Source organism: Neopsephotus bourkii, unplaced genomic scaffold (assembly GCF_033783945.1).
Source record: "Neopsephotus bourkii isolate Nb327-2 ecotype Australia unplaced genomic scaffold, CSIRO-AGI_Nbou_v1 NB_1760, whole genome shotgun sequence".
Taxonomy (NCBI): Eukaryota; Metazoa; Chordata; class Aves; order Psittaciformes; family Psittacidae; genus Neopsephotus; species Neopsephotus bourkii.
The window spans coordinates 7,988,738-8,015,843 of record NW_026902234.1 but is presented as its reverse complement, the minus strand read 5'-3'; the positions used below and the strand labels follow the sequence as shown (position 1 = coordinate 8,015,843).

The 27,106-nt window shown below is 38.3% G+C and overlaps 2 protein-coding genes across 12 annotated transcripts in view; one reads left to right on the top strand and one right to left on the bottom strand.

Moving 5' to 3' along the window:
* Nucleotides 1–1,695: 1,695 nt before the first annotated feature.
* On the bottom strand, nucleotides 1,696–26,568 carry DCUN1D2 (defective in cullin neddylation 1 domain containing 2). Of its 9 annotated transcripts, none has more exons than XM_061377730.1 (7): nucleotides 26,287–26,568; nucleotides 23,488–23,704; nucleotides 19,943–20,111; nucleotides 17,383–17,513; nucleotides 5,251–5,333; nucleotides 2,974–3,070; nucleotides 1,696–2,227 (listed from the first exon to the last, which is right to left on the bottom strand). In XM_061377730.1, the coding sequence occupies exons 1-7, from the start codon at nucleotides 26,551–26,553 to the stop codon at nucleotides 2,148–2,150; spliced, it is 1,044 nt and encodes a 347-aa protein (XP_061233714.1). In that variant the 5' UTR covers nucleotides 26,554–26,568; the 3' UTR covers nucleotides 1,696–2,147. The 9 variants fall into 9 exon arrangements, with proteins under 9 accessions (XP_061233714.1, XP_061233718.1, XP_061233720.1 ...); XM_061377734.1 differs by having other exon boundaries at nucleotides 23,488–23,884; nucleotides 26,287–26,407; XM_061377736.1 differs by having other exon boundaries at nucleotides 23,488–23,857; nucleotides 26,287–26,398.
* The window catches only part of TMCO3 (transmembrane and coiled-coil domains 3), a 37,179-nt gene continuing 36,543 nt past the window's right edge, over nucleotides 26,471–27,106 (top strand). For 2 of the 3 annotated variants that reach the window (XR_009729140.1, XR_009729141.1), the window contains exon 1: nucleotides 26,471–26,886. The gene's annotated coding sequence lies outside the window, so the exon portion shown is untranslated. The remainder of the gene's footprint in view (nucleotides 26,887–27,106) is intronic. The other variant, XM_061377713.1, reaches the window with a different exon arrangement.

Here is a 27,106-nt window from a genome sequence, read left to right as displayed (position 1 = left end):
AACAAGCATCCTATTGCTTTTGGCTAGATAAATGCACTTGATGTTATGAGATGTTACACCTCGTCCAATACCTACTGGACAACTACAGAGATAGCTTGATTTGGGAAGAAAGAGGAGGTAAGTCAAATGTATTAAAAAGAGCACAATACTGTTTTTAAATCTGTTGACTTCTGCAAAATACCTGTATTTATGTACACAAATGTCCTTTCAGAAAGATGCAGTCAAAAAGTAATAATTTGGCTTAATATTACTTATTACCTAATGCTACACAGAAGAGAGAGGCATCTGAAGACTGAGACTCTGACATCTAGTGGCTGCCTTGCAAGATCTAACATTTAGAAATACCGCTTAGGGTAGAAAGACTGCTACTAATAAATCACTCATGGGGCATCTGTAACTTGCCTGCTATGTTCTTATTACAGAAAATTTGCTAGTATCTTCACATTTGTCCTAATCCTGCTTTTTAAACATCATACACAACTTACCTAAATTCTCTCAAGCGGAAGAATGAAGGTAAACTTTTTGTATGCAGCATGTACATTCTTGTAGGTTGCATTGACACAAATGAAAAGCTGACTGCTTATATGAAACTCTAAATATTAGAGTTTAAGAGAATACTGTAAGCTTTTATACTCTCACAACTACAAAATATAGTACTATGCTGTCATGCAATACTTAAATGATCTGATGTGAGCTGAACAGATATAAATTACAAACTCAATGCACCATCTTTTCCAAAAATCTTGCATCTATTCAGCTCTGATTACAGAAAATATACTGATCACAGTTGTACATACTCTTTAGCAACTCTGTTTTAACAAACTTTTACAGTGGTTATGACAAACTCATTTTGATGAGGTAGCTTTTGAAAGAGCCCTGTGTGAAGACATGTTGAATACTGATAAAACTTTTTTTGTGCTCGGGCATTGGAAGACACTGTACACTTCATAATCAATGGGTGGTGAAAGGGGGAAAACAAATGACTAAATAAATTCAGATTTGGTAAAAATTGGTTCAACTCCACTCACCTTGAAATCAATGGTATTGCATTACTTTACTCTTTTTTTTTTTTCCTTAAATAAAATTGAATGCACAATACATTCAGAAGCATGAATGCTTACCATCATTAATATAAAATCTCCTTGCTCCTACCTATCGCTCCAAAGTGGAAGCCAACCATTTAAGGTTTTGGACTTATTCACATATGTTATCTCCAAGAAGTGCTAGGAACTGCATTTATAACGCTGCTGCATTCAGCTACAATTCACGATATGGGTCATACTACAAATAAAACTGAAAGTCATAGTCCAACAGTTCCTTATTTAAAATTCATGAAACACACAATGAAGCATAACTGATTTACGATAATTGTACATGAATTATAAAAGCATCTTTGGTTGTTTAATGTCTACTTTAAAATGGGCATTAAAGAGTTGCAACATAGTGTAAGAGCAGTAGGCCTTCCTCAGCAACACTACTGTTACATGTCCTAGCGCTTCAAGAAGAATAATGAGGAAGTTAATCTCACCCGGAGAAAACAAAAGGCTGGATGTAATCCATCTCTACATCTAGGACTTCAAAATACAGATTTTAAACAGGTAAAAAAAGCATAAATTTGTTTTTTCTTGTTCTGTTACAATTCTGTATTAGGACAGATCCATGGAGCTAACTTTTATAAAAGTACAACATACTGCATAAGTTTTATTTAGGGATTTAATTTATATACCACAAATACTGCTTTTACTATAAGTACAATATCATACAGTCTTATTTATGTAACTGCTGGTGTTCACTCTGGATCATGAACTGAATGGCATGCTGTGCTGTCAAAACTTTAATAAAATTGCCTCTAGTTAAACTTCTCCAAAGTATAAAATCATGCAAAATCTACATCCTATATGATACAACCAGTACAATAATTGAAGCCAGTAGCCCACAGACAGCCTGGACTATCTTCTGAGTTTGTTCAAGTGTCCACGAGTCAGCCATCATTTTCTTGAGGCAGAAAGGAAGAATTTCTGTTTTGTTTGCAGAATCTCATCGCAAGCACTGAAACCAGCACCAATGTGCACAGTTATCAGCTAACAAATCTTCATTACCTAATGCAGTTCAGAACGCAGGTTTAGTCCATATTGACAAGCCTGGTGTTAGGAAGTTTTACGTTTTCCTCCTGTGACTACTGGTCGTGCATATTCCACAAAATCATCTATAAGCACAGGCCAGGCTCCTGAAAAGAAGTTAAGCAATTCAGAAATTAATGTCTCATTATTAGCAATAAATTGATGCAGTCTCTAAACATAAAGTATCAGAAATTCACTTTGACATTTCTGGCCTAGTCCAGCTTTAACAAGCGTGACATTATAAAACACTTGGAAAAAGTACCTAATAAATTAAACATCTGAATCTCTTCTTTCAGTAATAGTTCTTAGTACAAACTAAAAACTAAGATTTGTATTTACAGCATAAAAATCTACACTATAAAGTTTATAAACGTTAGCTGATGGCAAAACCATGGCATCCCTATCCAAGCCATTTACAATTTAGGAAATATTTCTGTACATAGCCATCCCAAAACAAGATTTGCAGGATTAGCAACAAGAATGTAAATTGGTTTTAGGTTGGTAAAAAACCCAATGCACATGTAGACATCCTTGCAAGCAGAAAAATTATGTATTTCCTTGCAGTTAGCAGCACTTTTGTACAAAAAAAAGTTTCACTGAAATTCCTGTAGCATGGCAGTTTTAAATAGCATGTGCTATCTCATGGAGTGACAGTATCTTCTATTTACATATTACAGCAAGCTAGTTAATTTTCTTATCATTACTGTTTTGGCAACAAGTATGACACTATAATTGCAGCTAAACCTCTAAGGGTAAACAAATTAAGACAGAAGATAGCAGCACCTTCTGTTAATTTAAAGCAAACTTTTAATTCTGCTGCACCAATTTTTGAAGATATTCAAGTGCTGCTTACCTTCCTCATCATAGTTGGACATATCATCTGCAATCATATTTCCAAAGTCTAACAAAAGATTCCAAGTATCTTTTGGAATTGATCTTTTATGATGTTCCTATAAAGGAGAAAAAATGATATTGTTCAATCCAAGCTATTTTCAAATTCCACACTGGTGTTTTACATTGACATATACAGAAATGTTTCACAAATATTTTTTCGTCTTGCTCATTTTTTTTTGTGTAATAAAGTTCACAGCTTCCAAAGGAAGCTACAAAATAAAAATGCAACTAAAGAAAGACAAAAAGTCGAAGAATTCTTTCATAGTTGTTTTATTTCTTATGTTCTGCTTTCTGTGTGTTTTTAATTTACTATGGAAAAGAATAAAGCAATTCCATTTATACTTCTAATGACATCTATTCCAGGTTTTGAAACTGGGCAGCCATGGGTTAGCATTCTACCATTTAAACTTCAGCCCTTTTTTCCTTACTCCTTTCTGCATATGCTTACCCAGCCTCTCCTTCAACTTTTTGGTTACAGTTGCACCTATGCTCTTCTCACTTACCCCCAGACTGCCTTCCAGATCAATCATGTATCTCAGCCTCTCTTCAGCTATACTGTTCTTCACCATAATGCACTACCTGCACTTGCTCCACTTCTGCCCAGTCTCCTTTCTCCTCAGTCTGCCGTATTTTCCACTAACACCTTGTCTGATTTAAGACATACTCTTTCTGCATCACCCCATTCACAACTACTACCTGCCACCTGGCTGGTTTGAGCAGTACTTCAAAACACTTTAGTCCTAGTCGGAATCCTCTCAACTTTTAAAGTTAGCACTCCCAAGAACAGAGAGTGTGTGGGGAAATACAACTACTAAGCAGGTGTGAGCATCATCAAGTCAGACCATCTACATCTCCCTTCATCTGTTGATACTTCTGCATTACCTGTAGATAGTGGGTGACTAACACGGAATTAAATTTCACCATCTAGTTCTGGTTTGCAGTAAAAAATTGCAACTACATGAAAAGACTTTTTGGTGAAGCATTGTTTTTGTGTTTGTGGTTTTGGTTTTGTATTGTGGGGTGCGCTTTTTGGTTGTTTCTTTTTTAAGCAGTAATACTTTAAAGTATTGAGAAGAACAAATTTCATTTGAAAAATCTGGAAGTTGATAAAAAAAAGGTTGATGTAATTTCAGTTAAGGTAAATATTTACGTTAAATATCTATAGCAAAATAAGACACTTCATAACACATCATCTAGATTGAAGCAGAGATCTGCAGAACTGTCCGTTGTAACAAACATAGCCCCGTGGGAAAAACCCACTAAGACTTTTCTTAAGTTATAGCTGAAGATGTGTTTATGTATATATTGAGGAAATTAAAATACAAAATGTTTTCACAAGTTCTCTTGATGAAATTGGTACTTTATTCAGTGAATACAAAAGAAACTGTTCAAAAATTTTGAAAACACTTCAGAAAACACTGCAAAAGGTGTACACTTCCCCTGTTAGGCACTGGTGGTTACGGAACAAAATGCAGAAAGATTTCTTAATTCTCCTAAAGTACAGAAAAGAAGGTAATAATAAACAAGGTAAATTACAAATTATGTCACATTATGGACAGTGTTTGGGTTTTTTTGCAAGCACATAGAAATAGAAATGTGAATGTATAAAGATGGATGGATGACTCAGGTCTTTAACAGGAATATTTTGAAATTTTTAAAGTTTAATTTATGCATTTTTACTCCACTGCCCACAGAATTGCACTGGTAATAGAAAAATGTCAAGATCGGTTCATAAGTATTAACTAAAAAATAAGTTGAAGTAATTACTTGGGCAAGAACTTCCTTTTAAAAAGAAAAGTCTCAGGTTAAGTCAGTCATAACAGAATTGACATTAAAGAAAAGACTGAGTTTATGCATTAGTAGCACAAAATGCAGAGCATGGTAAAATACATGGTTGACAATAATCACAGCTGTCTTGAGAATAAAGACAATGTAAGTTCAATCTACAGTCATGGCCTCCTTTCATGCAGAAGCTTTCATCAGTAGGAGGATACAGGATCAACCAAGCAGAATGCTCTATTGTTCTGCTACATCTTTTTGCATTCTTCTCAATTAGAAAATAAGATAGAAAAGATTTAATTTGGCTTGATTTCAGAATATTTTATATTGGTTTTCAAAAAGAAAAAAGTTTGAAGGAACTATTGAAAGATCCTTTTTCTTTATCGTTGAACGCACAGGCTGCAAATCAGACTGCTGTGGACTAAGATAGTCAGGAAGGAATACGGTACATACTTACCAACAAAAATTTATTCCAAAGCTCTAGAAATTTAAATCTTCCTGACAACACTAAATTCCAATATGCAATTGCCATTTCTAGATCTGCAAGAGACAAGGCAACATGTAAATATTACAGCATATTATACACAATAAAACTCTTATGGTTAAATGATTAATGCTACAGCCAGTGTATAATGATACAAATGAATAACATTCTTCTGAAATCAGTAAAATATTATAAGGAACTGTTTTCTACTCTCACTGACCCAAAAGGCAGGAGACAAGCAGTAATGGTATAAACTGTATATTGAACACCAGAGTCATAAAGACTAGAATATTTTTGTCACCATCCAGCAGTGCCAAACCAAAGCTACCTTCAGCCTACAGAAACAGAACAAAGTAGTTCTAACTCTACATACAAATAATAAAAGATATACGCACAGGGACAATACTTACTGATAGAAACCCAAACATTTAAGTCTGCATATACCGATTCCTGTTAATTTACCAATTTTAGACACACATTGACTTTAAAGAGATTTTGAGGACACAAGGAGATAAAAAAGCCCTAACACTTGTCTTCGGCATGGTAATTACACAGCACTCCTTACAGCAATAATTCTCTTCTTCTGGAATCATCCAATAAGACAAACACCTACATCCAATACTGAAAATATGATTCCAAGAAAGAAGCCCTTATTCTGTACCATGATCATTGATCTGAGAGCAGAGTTCAGCTCATGCATCATCAGGAGGATGCAGCACTGGCACACACCAAAGCAGAAAAGTAGGAGCAATATTAGATGCAGCATAAGGGTAGAAAGGATGTTTTTCTGAAAACCTATTTTCGTTCTCAGCAGCTCACAATACCTAATGTCTTCTGTGCTCAGCCACAAAGAGCAGCATTAAATGTACACATAGTGCTGTGCAACCACAAAATAAAGCACAGTCTGTCCTAACCACAAGATTTCAGTTTGTCCTTTCAGTGCAAAGCAAGTATAAACAAAACGTGAAACTTAATAGAATGTATTGTTGTAGCAGATAGAAGCTTGACCTCCACCTACAGGAAAGGAGCATGGTATTTTAGTGTACATACCATGTTACAAAACAAAGGACACGCTATCACCTGAAATTAAGTTTCAGATCTGAAAGAGAAGCTGCAGATTTTAACAGACGATTTCTCAGGGTCTGTATCATAGAGGGCTGGGGCCTAAACAAAGCACAGTAGCTAAAATGTAGAGAAATGCAATACGCCTGTACCTAGCTATGGAGAGACAGTGCTGCTGGAGGTGGTTGTTCTACTATGATCAGAGTGCTTTTCAGTATAGAACATGCTTTGTACCCTGATAAACTTCTTTCAGTTCTTCCTGTCTTTGGCACCATGCTCACTTTTCACAGAAAGTAAACAGAAGAAAATAGTTAATAGCATTTACCTGCTGCTCAGATACACAGATTAATTATTCATATCTGCTATCCCAAATGAAAAGCAAAAGAAATAGGAAGGGAGAAATGAATAATCTTAAGAGTTTCTAAACTTCACCGTTAAGTGATTGGCTTTGATCCTATTCACTCAGGCTTCTTTATGAAGACAACCTTTCCAAGCCAATCTTGCAAATCGGTCACGTGACAACATTACAAAATGCACTTTGAAGAAAAAAAAAAAACCACCTTAATAGATGAAGAGTTTTTATACTTCTGATGGAAATATTCTTTGGAAAAAGGAAGAAGTTACAGGCAAGGAAAGCATATCCTGCTGAGGATGCTGCTCTGTAGGGGCTGAAACTGGTCCACGCCAAAGCTGCTCTCCCCATGAAGCAAACAGAGGGAGGTCCTGATCTTGGTTAAAATTAGCTCAAGGGAAAAAAATTTCAAAAGTACATCTTCCTCAGTTGGATCACTGCAATCACACAAACCCCTTAACTAATGCAAGAGATACTTGAACAAAAGGAACTAGATGGGACTATCACTTCTGGTAGGGGTGCCAGTTAAAACAATCTTAACAGTACTTGAGAGAACAAGGCCTTTAGGCTGCTACATTCTCAGGAGATGTGGCTACACTTTCGCTTGAAGACAATTCCCTACCTATGCTGAAAAACTTAGCACTGGAGGACAGAAATGGCAATTTCTGCTGTAAAGGAAAGACCTAGTTACAGAGAGTTTAAGTTCTACATTGTGATGCTAACAGGAGTGTGAATGAACAGTAATACTGCGGAGTTTGTGTATCTGCTAAAACTAACAAATGTTTCTGCTGTATCTGCAGCACTAACAAATATAAAAAAACAAAAAAACCCCACAAAAAAAAAACCAAAAAACCCTTATGCCATCAGAATTCTGCATCCCTACAAGAAGGTGTGCTTTTTGCATGGATTTCTTAGGCAGTCTTACTGTATTTCAATGCTGCATAGATATGAGGGCACCATTACAAATAAAATCAAACTACAATTATAAAAATATGCTGGTTTTGTACCAAGAAATATACTTCCTGCATTATAGACTAATAATGCAAGTTTTATAAAAGGAAAGGAAATTACAGATGCATACTTTCCAGCACTCCGGAAACTACCGCCTAAGCAAGGACCAGTTTAGAAGAGACTTCATTGGAAACATCCATGTTCATATTCAGAAGATTAAATACTCACCATTTAGCAATTTTAAGATCATAAAAATACAACATCACATGCTGTACGTTATATAACAGTCTGAGCTACCCATTCACCCCAAATTATTTGCAGTGCTAATATCTAGTCAGTGCTGTATATCATGCAGCCCCACCAGTATCGTCCAGAGATTTTCCATACACTGAAACAAAGCTTCAATATCTAGATATTCAGCCTTTCTGGTACCAAGTCTCGATGTGCTAACATACAGCATCTATGAGGCTTTCTGTAATAAAACCTTAAGAATAGAGTCGCCTAAAAGTGATACCAATTACCATTGCAAAGTTACTAAAATTAAAATTCCTAAAAAGATGTTAAAAATATATAGGATATCCAAGTAAAGCAAGTTCAAGAAGGAGGTAAAGGTTGGTAAAAAATATTTCCATTATTTTACACATTATTTTGCTAAACAATGTTTACTACAGTAAACATGTTGTGGTATGTTTTAAAAGTTTTGAATTACTTAAAATATCAGTGTTTCACAATCAGAAGTAAAGCATTTCGCATGCAGTATGATTTAGTCTGAAACATTAAAGCTTCATTCTAAACTTGCTTCTAAAAAAAACCTCAGCCTCTTTTACTGATTGAACAGAGAGCCTGAAGTGATAAGAAATTAGCACAATTAATGCAGAAGGAGAAATACATCATCAATTAGACAACCTGTGCCTACTTTCAAGATATGATCAAGTGCATATCTTGCTAACAAAAAAAAAAGAAAAAATAAAGAAAAATATCATTACTGTTTGCATGAATAAGAAATTAATCAAATTAAGCTCCTCATTCCTTTATGATGATTATGGACAAGGGCAATCAAGTCAGTGCACACAAGTAATCAAGGAAGGGAGAAAACAAGAAGATAAATCAACAGATAGCAAGGACTTGGCTGGAGAGTAGGATTTATGAGGAACATGAAATGAAGTTCATTTAGACCTGGTGTGCCAAAACAGCACTCTGGGACTGCAGCACCCACGTCACCCTCTGCCAAATAAGAAATTTCCAGCTCTCAGACTGCCCTACCAGTAAGACTGCTCATGCAGTCATGTTTGATGCTGTCAGAGTATTAAAACTAATTCACCTAAATTACTGATATATAGATAAAGCTATAAAAAGTTGCAGGGATTACCTTGACTTTCTAATGACATCTGAAAATCTTACGTTGTTTATAATACTTTAATATTAGCCACTGCTTCTCTCATAATCCCTGGTCAGCATATTAGCTACATTCTGTACATTACAATGGTATATTCTATCATGTTTAGAAGTTGGAAACAAATAACATGTTTTAAGATCTACTGACTGGCCCAGTATTGCCTTTTCTTCCTTTACTGATGTTTAATCTTCTTATCAGTATTATAAAGCTTTGTTACTTTGTATGTCCCCTCTATGGGAGCCTTCAAGCAGCTTGTTATATGAGTCAGTGCTCACCAATGAATTTTATGCAAAGAGTACTCTTTCAAACTACGTTTTTATTTTCTTCCAAAATAACAGGATGAATCAGCCTTACCCAGTACATCTACACACCCAAACCAAGAAATTAGTAAAGAATGTACCAATGTTAGCAGGAGGAGAAAAAGTTACTTTTATTAGATCAGTTAATAAGGATTGAAGAGGAAAAAAAAAGTTATTATTATATTAGTTGATCTCGTTTTCTCACTGGGATCACAGGCAAGTATCATACGTCTGTAAAGCTGAAACAAAAACTACATTGCACTAAATTATTTGTTTCAATAAAATTCCTGGACACCATGTTGAAACTAGTGCAGATGTGGGAACACTGGAAACCGGTGTCTAGGTATCTCAACAACTGGGCTATCACACTGTCTAACCAAGAAACATTAGTTGAATACTTGCAAGGTAATTACTGAGTTACTTGATTCCTTGTTTCCTCAGCTCTCAATGATTTTAAGATTCGTCTTTGGGCTCCAAATTACTAAGAACATGGACACAAGAATTGGTTTCTTCCCTAATCAGAATGTTTTTTTCTCCTCTATAAACAAATAACACCCACATGGCAAAATAACACCAACATACCATCAGGATTCAACCTAAAAACCCTTCACTAAATTGCTGAAGTTCAGAGCAAAATAGCTCTTATCTGCAATTAGGAGCTTTCCCATGGGAAGAGAGAAGGGGAAAAACAGATGAGGGCTATGAAACAAATACAGAAAGTGGCTAAACTCAGGATCCAGCTGAGCTGGATCCTTTCATCCCTGCAAAGCTGTAAGCAAAGAGCTTCCCAGTGCTCTGCGTTTAGGGATGTATAATGCACAGTGTTCGAGTTAAGTCCCTGTAGCAGACACGGAAGAGTGGTGAAGCACAGCATGTGGATTGCAGAAGAGCTCTGGAGGAATTAGGGAAGGTGTAACTGTACTTAACTCTATCTCAGCATCTGCCACGCTGAAGCAGGCTGATTCCATGCAGAACCTTTCATGTGACTATCTTGAGCACCAACTGCACAAAAGCAGAGAAACTGCTGCTGAATATGAGCTAGGCTTAGAAGATTATCTAAACATCAGAGTGCAGACTAACGAACCTGACTGTAGCCAGTTTCAAAATCCTTCTGTCTCTGCAAATCTCTCCAGATAAACTACAACGGGTGACTTAAAGTTGACTGGATATATATTTCCCAAATAAATGCCAAACATGAGTAAAAGAATCAATGAGACATTTCCGGAACTGGCAGTTATGCCACAGTTTTGTTGCTACTATTGGCCTTTTTTGATTAGAGCTGATCAAAAGCTGATCAGCTGTTCAAGAGCTGATCAGAGCTTTGCTATTCTAGACTAAACTTCTCTTAAATTGCTGACGTTTTCTGAAAGAAAAATGTGAACAAAAAGTAAAGCAAGGACCATACACACAGACCAGCTAAGGTCACTGAAATACCTAAAATACAGCATTCACAGACCTCTTCCAAAGTAGGCATGAAATTCAGTTATTGAACTCCAACTTCTTGCAGCCACTCACTTCTACAAACACCCTACAAATGGATCAATCCAATTCTTCACTGAAAGTGGAAGAAATCTTGATGACTAACTGGGGAGGGGGAGAGGGTAGAGATCCTTCCCTGATGTCTAAGCAACTTTTCAAAGAATTTTGAGATAGTGCTACGATGAAAGCCAAAGTTGATGTTGCTTCAATTAAAAGAGCACATTATACTCATCTGCTCATAGAAGAGGCAACCTCCTTGAAGTCCACATACCGGATGCAAAGAGCCACTCTTCTGGTCTTGAGGTAACATTTGATTCAAGTCTGAATGACCTCCTCATGTATCATCTCTTGCTTGATCCCAGGAAACTGGCAGAGAGAAGGAAGCACAACCTTTTGAGCCAGCAAGCAGGCGAAGGGACCACAAAGGAGTGATGAAGGACCAAATTTGCTTTTTGGTTCCATGCTGAAAGTTGAAGACCATGAAAGAATGCACTAAGTTCCTCCACGGTGCTGAAACAAACTGTAGTAAACTCCTGAGCATGAGGAAATCTCCTGAACATGTCTTGTTGGGGCTCAAAGGGAGACCCACTGGGAGACTTACAGTAAGTATCGTGTTAAAACAAAACCAACAAAACTGAACTGCTCTGTATAAAAATTACAAAAGATCTATAATCTTTATTACACTCAACCAAGAGCTAAGACGCAAAATATCGCTCAGACTGCAGCAAAAAAAAAAATAGAATGTGGGACTAGAAGGCAAGACAAACCTCTCCAAATCTGCACCATACAAAATCTACAGATTTATTGTACTAAATATAGTAGCAAGAGCATGAGAGAGCAGATTAAACAGACAGAATCACAGTTATTCATAATAATCCTTTGTAAAAGACTCCTGGCAAACCAGACTTTAATAAACTGTTTACATTATCTCAAAATACATACAAAACACTCAGATGAAGTCTAATAAATATAAATCTTATACCTGCCAGGTCCAATATGCATCCATTTAGATGGAACTGCTGTGCTGAAGCCTTACTATCATTTTTCCCTCCAAATTCTTTCTAGCACTTTGAGAACAATTGTCTTAACAGTTCTAAGCATCCACCTTTTTCTTAGATAATAATAAAATCTATTCAGACGTATTTGAAAGACACTTGACAGATGGATCCTGAGTAACATTAATCAGAACATCATTTTCTGCTTAATCATGATAGCTCTTAGGCAATATCCTTTTGCCTCCTGCATCTCACTACTTATACAAGTTATCACTCAAGGTGACTTGTACTACTTTTACTTCTTTAAACAGCATGTGTCCAGACTGAAGAATACTGGTTGACAATATTAATAATAATAAAAGTAAGTGGAAACATTCAAGTTGGATGAGACTATAGCAACAGAAGTCCTGAAAATATAAAGAGAAATAAAGATTCCCTAGTATCACCACATGAACTGTGGAAGACAGTCTCCTATAAAAGGCAGTTCTATTTCTGCAAATGAGTATCCGTGTACCTATTTTGGGGAATGACAGAACAGATGTAACTTAATTTACTGGAGAGGATTCTTCCCATTTAATTACATAAAGGCAGAATTTCTTGTATTGGTTTTGAGAAGAACTGTAGAAGTAGAAGAAATTAAAAAGCAATGGAAGACAGGCTTCTAAAGGTAAATAAAACACAAAATTGCACACGCACACACACACATCCGTCCGGAATGCTTTCCTGGAGCAAAATCCCCTGCATCTCAAAGATGACTGTGTGGAGTACCACCAAAACACATTTTAAGAAGGGTTTCTGTGCTTTCCCACTCCCTCCCTTACAAGTGGCAGCTGGTGTAATAAGAGATACTACATGTCCTGCTGCTAACTCCTGAAAGATAAATGTTTGGGATAAACAGATTATTTTCAAGATATGCTCCAGGCAAAAAGGTTCAATGAAAATGGACAGGATTCTCAGAAACAACTTTTAGGAATTCAGTCTGAAAGCACTGGTGCCCAAAGTGAAGATAGACATGGTGAAATTCATCCCAGTGTACTAAAGAAACCTCAAATTGCTACCTACCATCTTTGAGAATTCACAGAGATCAAAGAGGTTCTAGAAGAACCTCAGTGCTTCTCTGCCAAACTGGTAGAAAATAACTCATCCATGAGGGTCAGTCCTGTATCTAACACTAATATTTAAATAACTCAGATGATACAACAAAGAAAACTTCTATCAAATCTTCAAATTACACAAAGCCTGAAGGAGTACCGCGTGGTAGAGGCCAGGATTAGAATTCAAAGTTATCTGGATAAACTGGAAAAGCACTTGGAAGTAAATAGGAAAGATTTCATTAAAGAGAAATGCAATGCAAAGTCATATAGCTAGTGGGAATAACTGACTGTGGATTCAAAATTAACTGGGTGCACCGCAGTTCTGCAGAAATGCTGTAACATAATAGATTACAAACTGCAGACAGTATCAGTGTTATGCACATAAGCAAGGTAATAATGGGATGTAAATCAAGGAGCAAAATATTTAAGGCGCATGGAAGCTTATCTAGCTTGTTTGGGTACTACAAGACAGGGGAAAGTTAGACAATAAGATCCCAGAAGGGAAAAAAAAAACAACCAAAAAAGAGTTGGAAGATACAATTGCAGTATCAGAGAGCTGGAATACAAAATTTATCAAGGTAGTCAGCTTTACGCACTCCAGAGATTAAGGGAAGGCACATACATACTTGCCAAAAAGTTGTTACTGACTCCAAGGAAACATTCTGCACATATACTCTGGACGGGTAAGTACTGAACTGAAGAATTCAGGAACAAAGGTTTAAGTTATATGCTAGGAAAAGAAAAAAAATATAATCTAACACTAGGTTTGAGCAAGCATGGAAGAGATGTATGAAACCTGCCATCAGAAATTTAAGTTATTATGTGAAGGCGGTGGCCCCCCAACTGTCAGAGGACCACTGCCAATCAGGTATCAAATCTTGCTGATAACTTGAAAAAGCAAGTTAGTGTATATCACTAGCATACCACTGAACACTTAGTTAGAAAGACATTTGTGAGGAATGATCCTGTCTGGCACAAGGAAACACACTATGTAAGTGTTTATCTTTTAAATGTAGAGACCACCTGGCATATTAAAAAGGAACTCATGAATCACTGCATTTCCTCATGTTCTTCATGGGGATGTGGCAAAAATGAAGTAGTAACTCCTGCTTATCACTTCTTAAAACAGCAGAAAGAGATTAAAAAAGTAATCTGAAAAATTAGAATACTGATAGAGCAATAAAAATGACTCATAACCAAAGCCTCATTGCTTAGACATTTTAGAGGTATTTCAGTAATTTCTTACAGTTTCAATATGTTAAATAAACATGAAAAATAACTGCATAAATGAGTCTCCTCTGCCTATCCCAGACATTTTTCTACTAAAAAAAAAGAAGGATGCATTAGCACTTAGCCTGAAGGATCCAACAGAAGGACCATTTTAATAGTTTTTATTAACAATCTGCTATGAATAAGGATTGCCCATTTATCACTAGTACCATGTCAAGTTTGCTTAGTTTTCAAATAGGTGGTGTGTATACTTGAGAAATCAATCAGTATTCCTTTAGCCCACAGATCACTCCCCTAAACAATAAATGCAATAACTGCCAGACTTGGTGACTTAGAGTGTAATAAGAGGAAGCACTGGACACTTCACACCTCAGAAAAAACTCAATAAAATATTTTGTAATCGAAAGTTACGAAAATTCCTTTATTTCCACTTCATTAATTAAAAGCATTCACTTTTATCCCTACTTGACATAAACTGACTGACCCCACAGTCATCAAGTCATAATTCAAATGTGAACACACAAGAATGAGTATGCAAAAGCCTTATAATGAGAGCATGTCACCAGAAACATTTTTAAGACAAGCAGCTAGGGCAGTAGCTTAGTAGCATCCCACACTTGGGTAGCACTGGAAGTTCATCTGACGTGCACCGGGGGGGGAAGGAGGAGAGGTCAGTATCTGAAAATGACCTAGACAGAGCTAGGCAGAGATTTATACCAGCTCATTTGGTAACATATCTAATTATACATTCTGTTTAACTATCTGGACTGAATTCATAAAAGCATGCTGAGCCAAGGCTCCGCACTTAGCGAGAGAGACTTTGTACGTGGATGAAATGAATTCCTGCATCTACTTGACAATAGGGCACATAGCCACTGGGACACAAATACCAAACACCTTTTGAGAGAAGAAGACAGGCAGTTTGTCATTCTAGGAGAAAATAACACAGGGTATACAGAGAAGAGAAGAGAAGGTAAAATAAAAAGACACCTAAGCCTCTATTAAATGCAGCTGAAGCAACTCAGCTCATACAGACACCCCTGTAAGATAACTGAATTTTTTTCCTTGCTGAAAATTTTTTTTTGCTGAAAGAGAACAAACATAACTCTTAAAATAATTGCAGCAGGAAGCAGTTAGTTGTAAATGCCAACCTATAAACATTTTTTTTTCCCCCATTTCTCTGCTCCCTGAATATAATGGCATTCCCTGAAAAGATGCCGGCTGCAAAAGTATACAGTGTTAGCTTTTATTTGGATAAGCTATCACTGATTTCAATCACTCAGAAATATCATATTACTCAATATGTTTGTTCAGCACTCTCTTTCTACTTGACCTATAGTGATCCAAGTTCACATCAGACAAACATGGTGTATCTCCACTGAAATAACAGCAGTGGCACTTGTATTTATTTAATATCTGGAACCTTCTTAGCAAAACAGGAAGAAGTCTGATGAAAAATGTCACCAAAATACTGCCATGTAAGACTAAGCGCTATTGAGATTAAGAAACAGTATTACCGGAGTTATTAAAATTCCTGAAAAGTGAAACCAGCAACCGTTCAAATCAACTTTTTCTATAGTTTGTATTAAACTTTAATTTTTGCACTTTTTTTCTCCCACTAATACTTCAAATCTTACTGCAAGAAGACACTTAGCTGTTTTGTTGCCAAAAAGTACCATTCTTACACAACAAAGAAGACAGTCTTACAAATGAAAGGGCCTCCATACCAAAACCAGAAGTAATGGAAACCAACTAAGTTCCCTTTTTCCTCCTCATGTCGAACAAACCGTACATTTGGTTCCATAACCTGGGTTGGGCTGCCTTCCCTCCTCCTCTCTTTGTACAGGCTTAGGTGAAAAGCTTTTGAGACATATTTCCCAAGTACATGAGTTTCATGTTGGAACTGATCCAATTAAAACAGGAAGACATTTGTAATATTTCTTTAGGTATCCCATAAATTCCAGCCTCAGCTGTGAATGACTTACCTTTTCCAGTCTGAAAGTACTAGGCTTTGTAATGAAGAGAGGCAAGAACAACTAGCTAAGGCACTTCAATTACAACCAGCCTCACAGAACCACTATAGGACAATTTCTTTTTTTTTTTTGTGTATGGAAAGGTGACATGCGACCCGTGAGAGTGACATGGAATGAAAAATGAAATTGTTGCAAAAAAATAAAGAAAAATGGAAACTGGCTAAAAGCTGCCCACTGTTCAAAAGAAAAAAAGATATTGGGAAAGAGATATTATTCAAAGTAATTCCCAAGGAAGAACGTGGAACGGAAGCCTCTGATTACGAACCTCTAAAATAAATATTCTCATCCTCCATCTCACTACTCTTCTAATAGTTTTTGAGAAGAAGTATTTATTAACGTGCTTGCCAAGTAACAGACACAAAGTTGAAGAGGCTATGACGAAAAAAACCAAACCACAGAAAAAAACCATCAAACCAAAACCAATAAAAAACCCTTCTCAGAACACTTGCTCTTCTCACCCATAACCTAAAGAGAACACTGATGATGGTAAGGCTCTATTCTACACACAGAACAGGTTAATTCCTTCCCTCACAGTGTCTTTCAGAAATGGATATAAGTTATGAAGGGCTAACAGATTTCATCTTACAATTTTCTTCATCTATTCAAAAGCTATAGATATTTTTGATTTGAAGAAAATATTAGAATTTAAACAACACATCCATTTTACTCCAGCAATACGAGGAATGGGACACATCTCAAACTTTATAAAGAATAACAGTTTAATATTTCATAAACTGCACGCCTATTTCTATTCACCAGCTTTGAACTAAGACCATAATGTTATTTTCCTAAACTTTACATGAAAACTGTGAGCTAAACCTAAAAAGTCTTAGAAGAGCAGTAACTTTCGCTCCGTTTTATCCCTCTTTTTAGCTGATACAGAAATCTTGTTTCAGTTGTTGTGAATAAAACAGAAAATACCAGGAGCTCACTAGCTCAGTCTTTGAAAGAAATTATGACAGGTCTGTAAGACCTGCAGGAAATTCCTTTGACAAGAGGAGAAAGAATGTCAATACTATCAGAAAACACCATTAAATTATCTGTACCAAGGGGACATTAAAGAAGAGATTAATTGCAAGAAGATGAGAAAAAGACAGTAAAATAAATCAATAACGAATTTACTACACAATCACTAATGAGAAAACTGTATTATATTAACTATTTGGAATTGACTTCACTGGCTGTAGATACTTTCTCAATTGTTTTCTACTTACCTAGACCTTTTTGTCCAGGATTCTTAGCAAAGTTAAAAGTAAACTGATAAAAATCTTTGAACTTTATTGGATCCTTTAGCTCTTGTTCCAGTCTTGGCAATAGAGCTTTTAGTTTTTCTGTGGTGTCACACCTGTTCAGAAGAGGTTACATTGTTTGTAAATACATAAGATTCTCTCTTTTTTTTTTTTCTTCTTATCCTTTTTTATTTTTTAAGGTTTAGTTTCAGAGCAAAATAAAACAGTCGTTAAGATAAAAACCAGAGTATCTTTCTGGAGAGCATTCTTAACAACATAAACATTCATATGCTTTTATTAAACATTTTTAAGTGGAAGATCATATATAAGCATCCATTATGTATAATACCCAAGCAGAAGTCAGTGGTTTAACTTCTCTCCTCAGTCTCCTCATATGAACTCAAACAATAAATGTTATTCTGCTCTTAAAGAATGTGTAAACCTCACTGAAATCTGCTATCCTTTCCCTTTCATAGCCACTGTAACACAGTGGTGTGGGGGTCTGCCTTCATCTAGGTAGACATTACTTATTCCCTGCTCCACCTAAACGAAGAGCTATACATGTTTACACTTCAGACTAACATTAGAGGACTTTCAACAAAATGAACTATTATTTACAGTCATCTTCTCCCCACACTGGTGGATCAGTGGGGAAAAAAAAAATGAAGCTCTGATGACACCATGAAGGCTGACAAATGGTTTAACAGACTGGTGCAGGTAAGCTAAGACAGAACCAAGTTACTGAGATTCTAACAGAAACACATCCCTTGTATAACATGAGCCTGGAGCACTTTCAGTGAAAGCACCCGAACTGACAAGATGCAACTTTAAAAGAAAAAGGGTTTCTCCCAAGCCAAGGAATCAAATGAATATTCAAGGTTAATCAGATATTACCAATATTTTGAATTATACCTAGAAATCCAAAGCAAAGGAAACAGATTCAAAGGAGCAGATAATCATAACTAAGATTTTGTATTTCTAAGTTCTCAGTAGCTAAATGTATTTATTCTGAAGATTCAAGAAATATTTTATTGAAGGATAGCTAACTATAGTAAAACCCATAAAATGCAAATGCAGTTTTAACCATCTTGCATGGTACAGGTAAAAATAAGCAGTTTGCTAGCCTCCAGCAGTACCTGGTGGAGAAAAGAAAGAATTCTGCTAACAGTCTTCAACAGAGAACTTGAGTTTCATGAAGACTTGATATACTCGACAACAGGGACAAATACCGTTATCTTCTCATGTATTCTAAATGTCCAATATGAACTAAGCCTCAGGCAATTTCTTTTCACTCAAATCTTCACCTGTGTTCAATGCTAAAAATCACACACTGCACCACTGATATTTAACAAAAGCATTCAAAATTCTCAATAAGCACTATACCAGAGACAAGTAGGTATGATCAGATTATACTCCCAAGAATATCATAATATGCATTGAGCAGAAAAGTAAAAATCACAGACCTCTGTAGAACTGTATCAGAGACAGTCATCAGGACATAGTAGTAATGTCACAATAAAGTTTCAAAACAAAAGTCAAAGCTGGAATCTACAGGTGTTTTAGCAAAAACTTTTTAATCAGTCATAGCAAATAATGGTGGCAGTTTTTAATATAACAGCATGAGCATGTGATTGCTGTTGATGGCTAGAAAATCATAATCATTCTTACAGTCTCTGCCCAAAAGAATAAAATAAAGCAGTAGACTTCTGATGACATCAAAAGTTACTTCACCACAATTTCTGAATACCCTTACCTAAAAAGGAAAGCTTAGAAAGAAGTCAACTGATGAGGTCAGTAACAACAGAGTACTAGGACCCCTACTCAAGAAACAACCACTACATTTGCTTGAAGTTGGTCTACTGTAGAAAAGTATTGATAAGGCACCATTTTGAGAGCAAATGAAATTATTTAGCTCAAACAATATGCAGAAATAATAAACCTTAATTCTCCATCTAATGCAATCTGTTAAAAAAAAAAAAAAGTATCATTGTGACACTTCTCTATATATTAGAAATACTGTATCTCTTCCAAGGAAAAGTTACACAGAAAATACTGTTCATGGCAACAACTGCTTGACTTTATTGCTAAACTGAGACAGCGCGGTTTAACCTCAGAGTCTATTACCCAGAATAGCTTCATGATCCGGGAAGAAAAAAAAATATAAAATAATGATTAGTTACATCATGTTCCTTCATGCATCTTCAGTGACTGCCAGCTTTTAGCACCACATGGTCCAACTCAAAACCTTAACAAAACCATGCACATGTTTATTATGAATTACATAAAAAGATCAGCATATCCATCTGCCTTTCTTTCTGTACAGAGAGGAATTATATTGCTACACCCTTACTGTGGCCATCATTAAGGCTTTGCAGTAAAGCACTAATTTAAGGAAGATGGGACACTACAGGCATTTAGCATCTGTTAAGCATGGCACCAGCCTTACCAGATTTTTGAAGCTTCACACTTAATTCAATTAAAAATGTTTTAAACAGAAACAGAGCTCAGGCCTTACATGATGAACTATGCAGAAATGGATACTTACCCCAACTCTGTCATCCCATCAACAAATTCCTTTTTACTGAATTCACACTGAGTAGCTGCCCTGAACTTCCATGCTACAACTAGGACACTGATACTGGCTGGGTCCAGGCTTAAATCGTCACAGAACTGCTGAATTCCATCAATGCCAATTTTATTTTCATCTTGTGGGTCTATGGTTCAAAGTACAAAGAGAAGAACTGTAATTACTTGCAAAAAAAAAAAAATTTACAAATAATCATCTGCACAGCTGTGATATGATGCCTAACACAGGTCTTCAGTTTTTCGTAAGTTTCACAAGTGTCTTCACTTGAAACCTAGTTAATTATCAAAGAACCTTGAAGAGTATCTGCATAGATTAAGCATTCTGCACACTTCCCTAGAAACTGGTTTGCAGTTTTTCCTAAATTCATTAGCTAATGTCAATGAAGAAATATTGTCTTCTCTCCATAATGCTCTATAAAGGATCTGAATTAACTGAGGAGATGCCTGACTATGCCTGAAAACAGTAAGGCTGATAAACACATCAAAATGTACAATACACTTCCTGCTTAGCACGTCTTAAACTTCAAACCAAACCAACAACGAAAAATCACCAAACCCACAAAACACAGAAAGAACCCCCCCCAAAACAACCCCCCAAATCAACCAACCAAAAAAACCCTAACCAGCAAGAACACACCTACCAAGTGAGAATTACCAAATTTCCACACCACCCCCCGCCCCCAACAGAGATATTTGAGAATCCACTAGAACTGTTAAAGACCACAACCAATAGGCTTTAGTTTTAAGTCAGGGAAATCACCAAAACATTGCTCAAACAATGCCTTAGCACAACAGACTTCAGCTAAACTACTATGTTTCAGTAGCACTACTACCTTTTTGAATGTAAGAACCACCGTTAACTACCTACAACAGGGTAAATGTCACTGTGAAAATTCTGAAGCAAAATTCTCTCTCAAGAAAAACCCACAAACAAAAGCCCCTGCATATAAACTTATATAATTGGAGGGAGGGAAAAGCCAAACAGCAATAAAAAATGAAATCACACTGTTTTCACAGGCTGACAGTTTACAAATTATAAAACTCTCTTTCCCAGCTTTTGATAGGAAGACGTTTCAGTATCACTACTGGCTATGCAGAAAAGTACCCTCAAGTAAATTTAAGACTAGCTCCTTAAACCTTTCAACCATTTTCAATCAACTCCTTAAGCTTTTCAACCATGCTATTTTAAGTCATTATCCAATGAGTTGATTAAAAAAAAAAAAAAAATCTAAAGAAAACTTTTTTTTTGGGAGGGTGGGGGGGGGGCGGGGCACTGTTAAGCAAAGATTTCTTCCACTTTTCCAGCCAATACTACAGTGGTAGAAATGCTAAATGCAAAGAGGATGTTAATTTAGCAAAGACTTACCCATTCAAACAGAATTACAACCATAGTACAACTGAGTGACCTTTGAGCAGGAATAACAGGCAAACACACTTTTCTACTATATGCCAGATCTAGCTCTAAGCCATATAAAACATATTTCTTGTATATTTGGAGGATAACTGAAGAACTAAAGGCAAAAAAGTGCACTAGGGCTGAAATCACTTGAAAAAATACCCATGGATTTTGACAAGGACTGGTTTATCCTTGTCATGTTGTTCATCCAGGTAACTAGGAGCAAAAATGAAACTGTTGTTTTGACAAGAGTTGCTGGATAAATAGATAAGAAAACTAATAAAACCACAGACAATTAAAGACCTCTAACCTCAGATTTCAAATATAGTTTAATGTCTGTAGCATTCTATGGGCCCAGTAGGACAAAGGAATTCTTTGTTGTTTTGAGGGCAATGATTCAGGTTTAAGCTGTGCATGAAGGAAAGGTGCTTAATCAAAACTTTCGCTCTTTTCTCTCAAATTTTATGAAAAGTTTTGTTCAGGTCTGCAATTTTACTGAAGCATTAAGGTGCTAGAACTGCAAAGGTGTGCTGCTAACCAAAACACAGACATAAAACTGACTAGATTTCCTTTCACAGAAGTCAAGTGGTGCAGTTTGCCACTGCTGGAAAATGATTAATAATAAATAAAATTTCTGATTTAAAAATAAATAAAAGTTGTGATTAAAAAAATTTTGTATATTCTTAGTAGCATTTAAAAAAAAATTATATATATTTTTGACCCAGCAGTCCGCAGCACTAACATGCAAGGAGCAGGCAAAAGATTTACAGATAGACAGATACCCATTTTCTATGCGTATATATTTTTTACATATATATGTATATATATGTATATATATACACATCCCCCTATACCAAATAAAAAAAAAGTGGTTCTCTAGTTGTTTGGTATTTTTTTTGTTTTCTTTGTTCATTTTGGTCTGTTTGCGTGTGTCCCCCAAGACAATTCTTTACCATATGATAAATAAAGAATGTCTATACTTAAAAGTGTAGTAAAGTGTAACAAAAAAAAAGGTGGAAACACTATCATACAAAGCAAGCTACCTACTGCCATTAGAAAAGTACATGAAATCATAGTTGAGTAATTGTTAAGAGTTCATTTTTTTAAAACATGAGATGTACGGATCTCAGCAGGGGCTGGCAATGATTCCAGGCCACAATGCTCTGTCATGCAATGAATAACACATTTAAGAAAGCATTATTACCTACATCACATACATTCTTGTATTTCCATTACTATCTTTCCCTTTTTTGTTCTTTTCAACACTGCTGTAAAACAGAAAAAATGGAAAAGAAACAACTCTGCCTTTAATCCACTTCCCTGTGGTTTTCACTCCAGGTCTCTCTGATAGGCACATTACTTTTGCTCTAACATGCCAACACAAAGAATAAAGTAAGAATGGAGTTTCTATGACCAGTTTCTGAGTTTTCTTATTTGACATGCTGAGACAGGACAGCACTCCCCGCCTTTCCCATCCCTAACAGTGTTCAAGGCCAGGTTGGACAGGGCTCTGAGCAAACTGGTCTAGTGGAAGGTGTCTGTGCCCATGTGGCAAGGGGGTTGGAACTAGATCATCTATAACATCCCTCCCAACCCAAACCATTCTGCAATTCTGTACCTGTTTTGTCAGACTTCTAGCTGTAATGCTTTTCTGAAACATCTTTTTATTTTGATGGACTATCTTTGAACAAAGAGAACCCCCCCAAATATCAGCGTAAGAATAATATGCATTATTTTGCCACACAAAGTACACTGTACATATATTATAATATCAGCCACAGGCAACAAATCATTTGCATAATAAGCTTTATTCTATTTCCCACCACATACAGCTGACACTATTTTCTCATGATAGGTTTAATTTCCTACTGTGATTTTACTTCCAATTCTACAGATTATCTACAGAAGTTGTGTAGTGAACATTAAGAGCATTTAAAACCTTCTGCATCCTTACCTCGCTACCACAAACACAGAGTGAGAAGCAAAACCTAGCAATCTTTCCTATAAATCCTTAAGAATGGCAGAGGGAAAAGCAGAGATATCACCCAAAGAAAATAATTAGAAAAAAAACCCCATAACCAAACCACAGAAAACACCCCAAGCCTTACCTTTGTATCGATTATACAATTGTTCTAATTTCTTCTTGTCTACCGAGTTTTTCATGGATTCTTTGTAGTACAAGTCTGGGTTCTGGAAGTAGTTGTCTGTTGCCACTTCTAGTTTCCATTCATTCTGCATTAAGCAGTAAATAGCAGTCCTTTCACCAGCCTGGGTAAATGCCATAAACTGGCGGACCTTGTCCTTCTGAGACGATTTAAGCTTATGCTTTGGGATGCAAAAGAAGCAGGAAAGCCAATGAAGCTAATCCAGAAGTTTGTTTCAGCATTCTACTACTACGGCCTATCTTTAAAAGGTTCTAGTTTTCTTGTTGATGACAACTTTCACTTCAGAATTACAGGAAGACAAAGCCTTGTTCTTCTGCAGTTAAAAAGACAGCATTTTCTTCTGAAAATTGAAATGACAGCATCTATATATACATTTTTAGCAGCACGTTTGGCAGTAATAAATTCATATTTCTGCTTTATTGCTCACATATGCAGAAGTTTTTCTGTTCTGAAACAGTGGTAAACACGAGTTTCACCATGCAACAGTATGGTTATCCTCTGAAAAATATGCCTAGTGGTTATACAAATGAGATTATAAAGGCACAACTCAGAGATTCTCAGATTCTGTGTAACTCCTTCATACATAGAGAAAAACTGCTTAGCAGTTTTCCTAATATTTTTCTAGCAACAATGAACAATACAAAGTTTAATCATTTCAAGTGATGAACTAAAAAAGGCAGAACCGTTTCTTACACTTTTGCATTAGAAACCACTGCCAACAGAAGACATTAGGCAAAAAGAAAACAGATAAAGCAGACATGTCAGTGATTTGCTGAATGTTTCGATGAGACTATAAAATCACTGTAAATGGGATCTAAAACTTTAATACTGAAAAAGATGTTTATACTATTAATACATTAAACAACAAAACCACCTGTTACAGTGGTATACAGGAACCAATAAGATGCTTCTCTTAATGGCAGCTAATTGCAGCAACCATACTGACACATCACTAAACTTCTGGAACACTCAAGAGGCAGGAACAAGGATTTTACAGGGAGCAGATCCAATATTAACACAGATCAACATTCTTCATATGAAGTTGGAAGGAGGAAATAGCTTAAATCAAACTCTGGGTTTTATTATATTCTGATACATCCCATTTTTGTTAAACCATACTTAACACATGTTCTGGGCCAATAATTTAACAGATAAATTTGTCTCATTACTTGTTAAGTCATCAGGTATTACACAATATTTACTGGTCTCTTAAATATGGGGGGGGGAGGGAGAACAAGACAACAGGAATCCTGATTCAGTGAACAGTAAGCAGCAAATGTGGGACCATCTTTCAGTCTACTTGTTATCTCTTGTACACATATGGATGGTGACATCTTGACTACAGATGGTCCTGAGACAAGAAACACATCATGTAAACAAGATAAGGACTTTGGGCTTTTCTATATATTTTTTTAATTTCATATAAGAAAAACATGTAAAATTTCTTTTTATGCAAGAAGAAATGTGTGAAGTGGGAAAAGAGCTGCAAAAATGTTACCTTGATAGAAAAATATTCAATAATCCCTTGACTGCAAGCTCTGTGTAGCCTCTCTCCCTTCCAATATCCATTAGCGTCTAACTATGAGAGTGTCTCTGCACTAAGATCCGCCTCAGTTACATAAAATTCTGAGCAATAAACTGAGCAATGCTCACTTCAGCACAAAGGTCTCCGACAGCACCCGCGAAGCAAAACCCACGTCCTCTCTCCCAAGTGCCCTGAACACCAGGTATTCAGGGGTATTTTCCAGGCTCAAAACACTGAGTTATCTGAAGGAATTAGAAGAAACACATTGGACTACCCGATCTACTACTCTGCCACGTAGTATAGTTTCTACTCTTCGCCTGTGTGCAATGTCCGCCGCAGCAGATACCGGTACGTACACACACTCTATAGAACGGGGGGTGGGGAGCTGAACCTACGTTTCTATAGCGTCTTCTCGTTAACGGGACCCAAACAAGGAGGGACACCTCGCACCCAGGCACGCCTAGGTCAGCTTTACGGCCCTCTCAAGACGTTAATCACACTACACCGCAAGCCTCAACGAAGCGCCGGAGCGGGCACAGCGCAGCCTACGGCGGAGGCGCCGGGAGAACCCTTCCCGGGATGGGACGCGACGCGTCCGCCCGTCCCCTGATCCCCCACCCGGTCTCCTGGACCCGCCTCCCCCAAACACTCCCGCTCCCCCAAGGTAAGGGAACCAGTACCTCTGCACCTTTCCTTCCACCTCCAGCTGCACCTGCCGCGTCCCGGGAAAAGAGAAGGGAAGGACAGGGAAAAGGGGAGATCGGAGGGCCAGGCTCCGCCCGCTGCCGGCAGGCGGGGCGGCGGGAGCGCGGGACACGGGGCTCCGGCAACCTGCCCCTCCGGCCCCAAGCCCAAAAAAGGGAAAGGTACGCGCCGCGCCGGCTGCCGGCGCTCGAAATACCCGCGGTCGGCGGCAGCGGGAGCAGCACTGCCCGCCTCCCTTCCTCCCCTCAATCCCCCCCCCGCCCCCGGTGACCTTCCCCAGTCCCGGCGGCGGGAGGGCCGCTCCGCTCCTATCTGTCTGTCCTCTGTCGCGCCTCACCCCCGTGTACCCAACCCCGCCTGGCGCCATCCCCCTGCGATAAACGGAGTGGGAGCCCGCGCTGACGGAGGGGGAACAGCAGGAAACCGCGGGGCTCGCCGGTCCGAGGAGTTGGGAGTGTTGTTTGGGAGTCCCCGTTCCCCAGTTCCCGTGCCCCCCGCCCCAAACAACGTACCATTTTATCACCGGCGCTTTGACCAACTTCACCGCCCGGCGCCGCCTCCCGCGCAGGCGCGAGGGACCAGGCGCAAAGGCGGAGCGCGGGACGGGGGCGCCCTCCCGCCGCGCCGGTGGAGCCCACGGCCCTTCCCTGCACCGGGGGACCGGCGGTCCGGGTGTCAGCTGGGCCGCGCTGCGCCTGAGCGGCGAGTGCCGGCGTGCACCGTCCGGGGCGGGCGGAACGCGTCAGGGAAGGGGGAGAATCCACCGTTACGTTTCCCATGACATGCCGCGAGGAGGCGCTCGGACTACAGATCCCGTCTGACGCTGCGCTTAAAGGTGCCGCCGCACCGGCTGCGTGGTGGCCGGCGCAGGGTGAGGGCTGGCGGCCGGTGCGGGGCTGGGAGAGGCCGCTGGCAAGGACGGGTTCTCGGCGCCTTCTGTTACTGGCCGCCGCCCTGCGCTCTTGCTCTTCGAGCGCCCACCTGGCTGCTGCCGGCCTCCCTCCCTCCCTCAGGTGAGCGGGGCGGAGGGAGGAAACACCGCCCGGGGCCGGCAGTTGCGCCTCCGTCAGCGTCTCCTTCCCCTTGGCGGCTGGGCCGGCCGCCGCCCTGAGGTGAGCGCTGGGCGGTTGCCGGCGGCGGGTAGGGGCTGCGAGGAGGAGACGGAGGAGGAGGAGGTGGTGGATTTGGCCGTGTTGCTGTGAGGCCGGAAAGTTGAGCGCCGGGCAGGCAGGCTGCGGAGCGGCTGCTTCTTTCCTTTCCTCCCTCGCTCTCTCCGCCGCCATGAAGGGGCGGGAAAGGGGTTGGGCGCACCCGCGCTCTCCTCATCTTTCC

Excerpts from the sequence above, each read along its gene's own strand:
- DCUN1D2 (XM_061377730.1), bottom strand. The coding sequence starts at position 26,553 with ATGGGAAACGTAACGGTGGATTCTCCCCCTTCCCTGACGCGTTCCGCC. Across the intron at positions 5,334-17,382 it reads TCCTGGACAAAAAGGTCTAG|ATCTAGAAATGGCAATTGCA; the intron begins GTAAGTAGAAAA and ends TGTCTCTTGCAG. Across the intron at positions 3,071-5,250 it reads TTTGGAATAAATTTTTGTTG|GAACATCATAAAAGATCAAT; the intron begins GTAAGTATGTAC and ends TCTCCTTTATAG.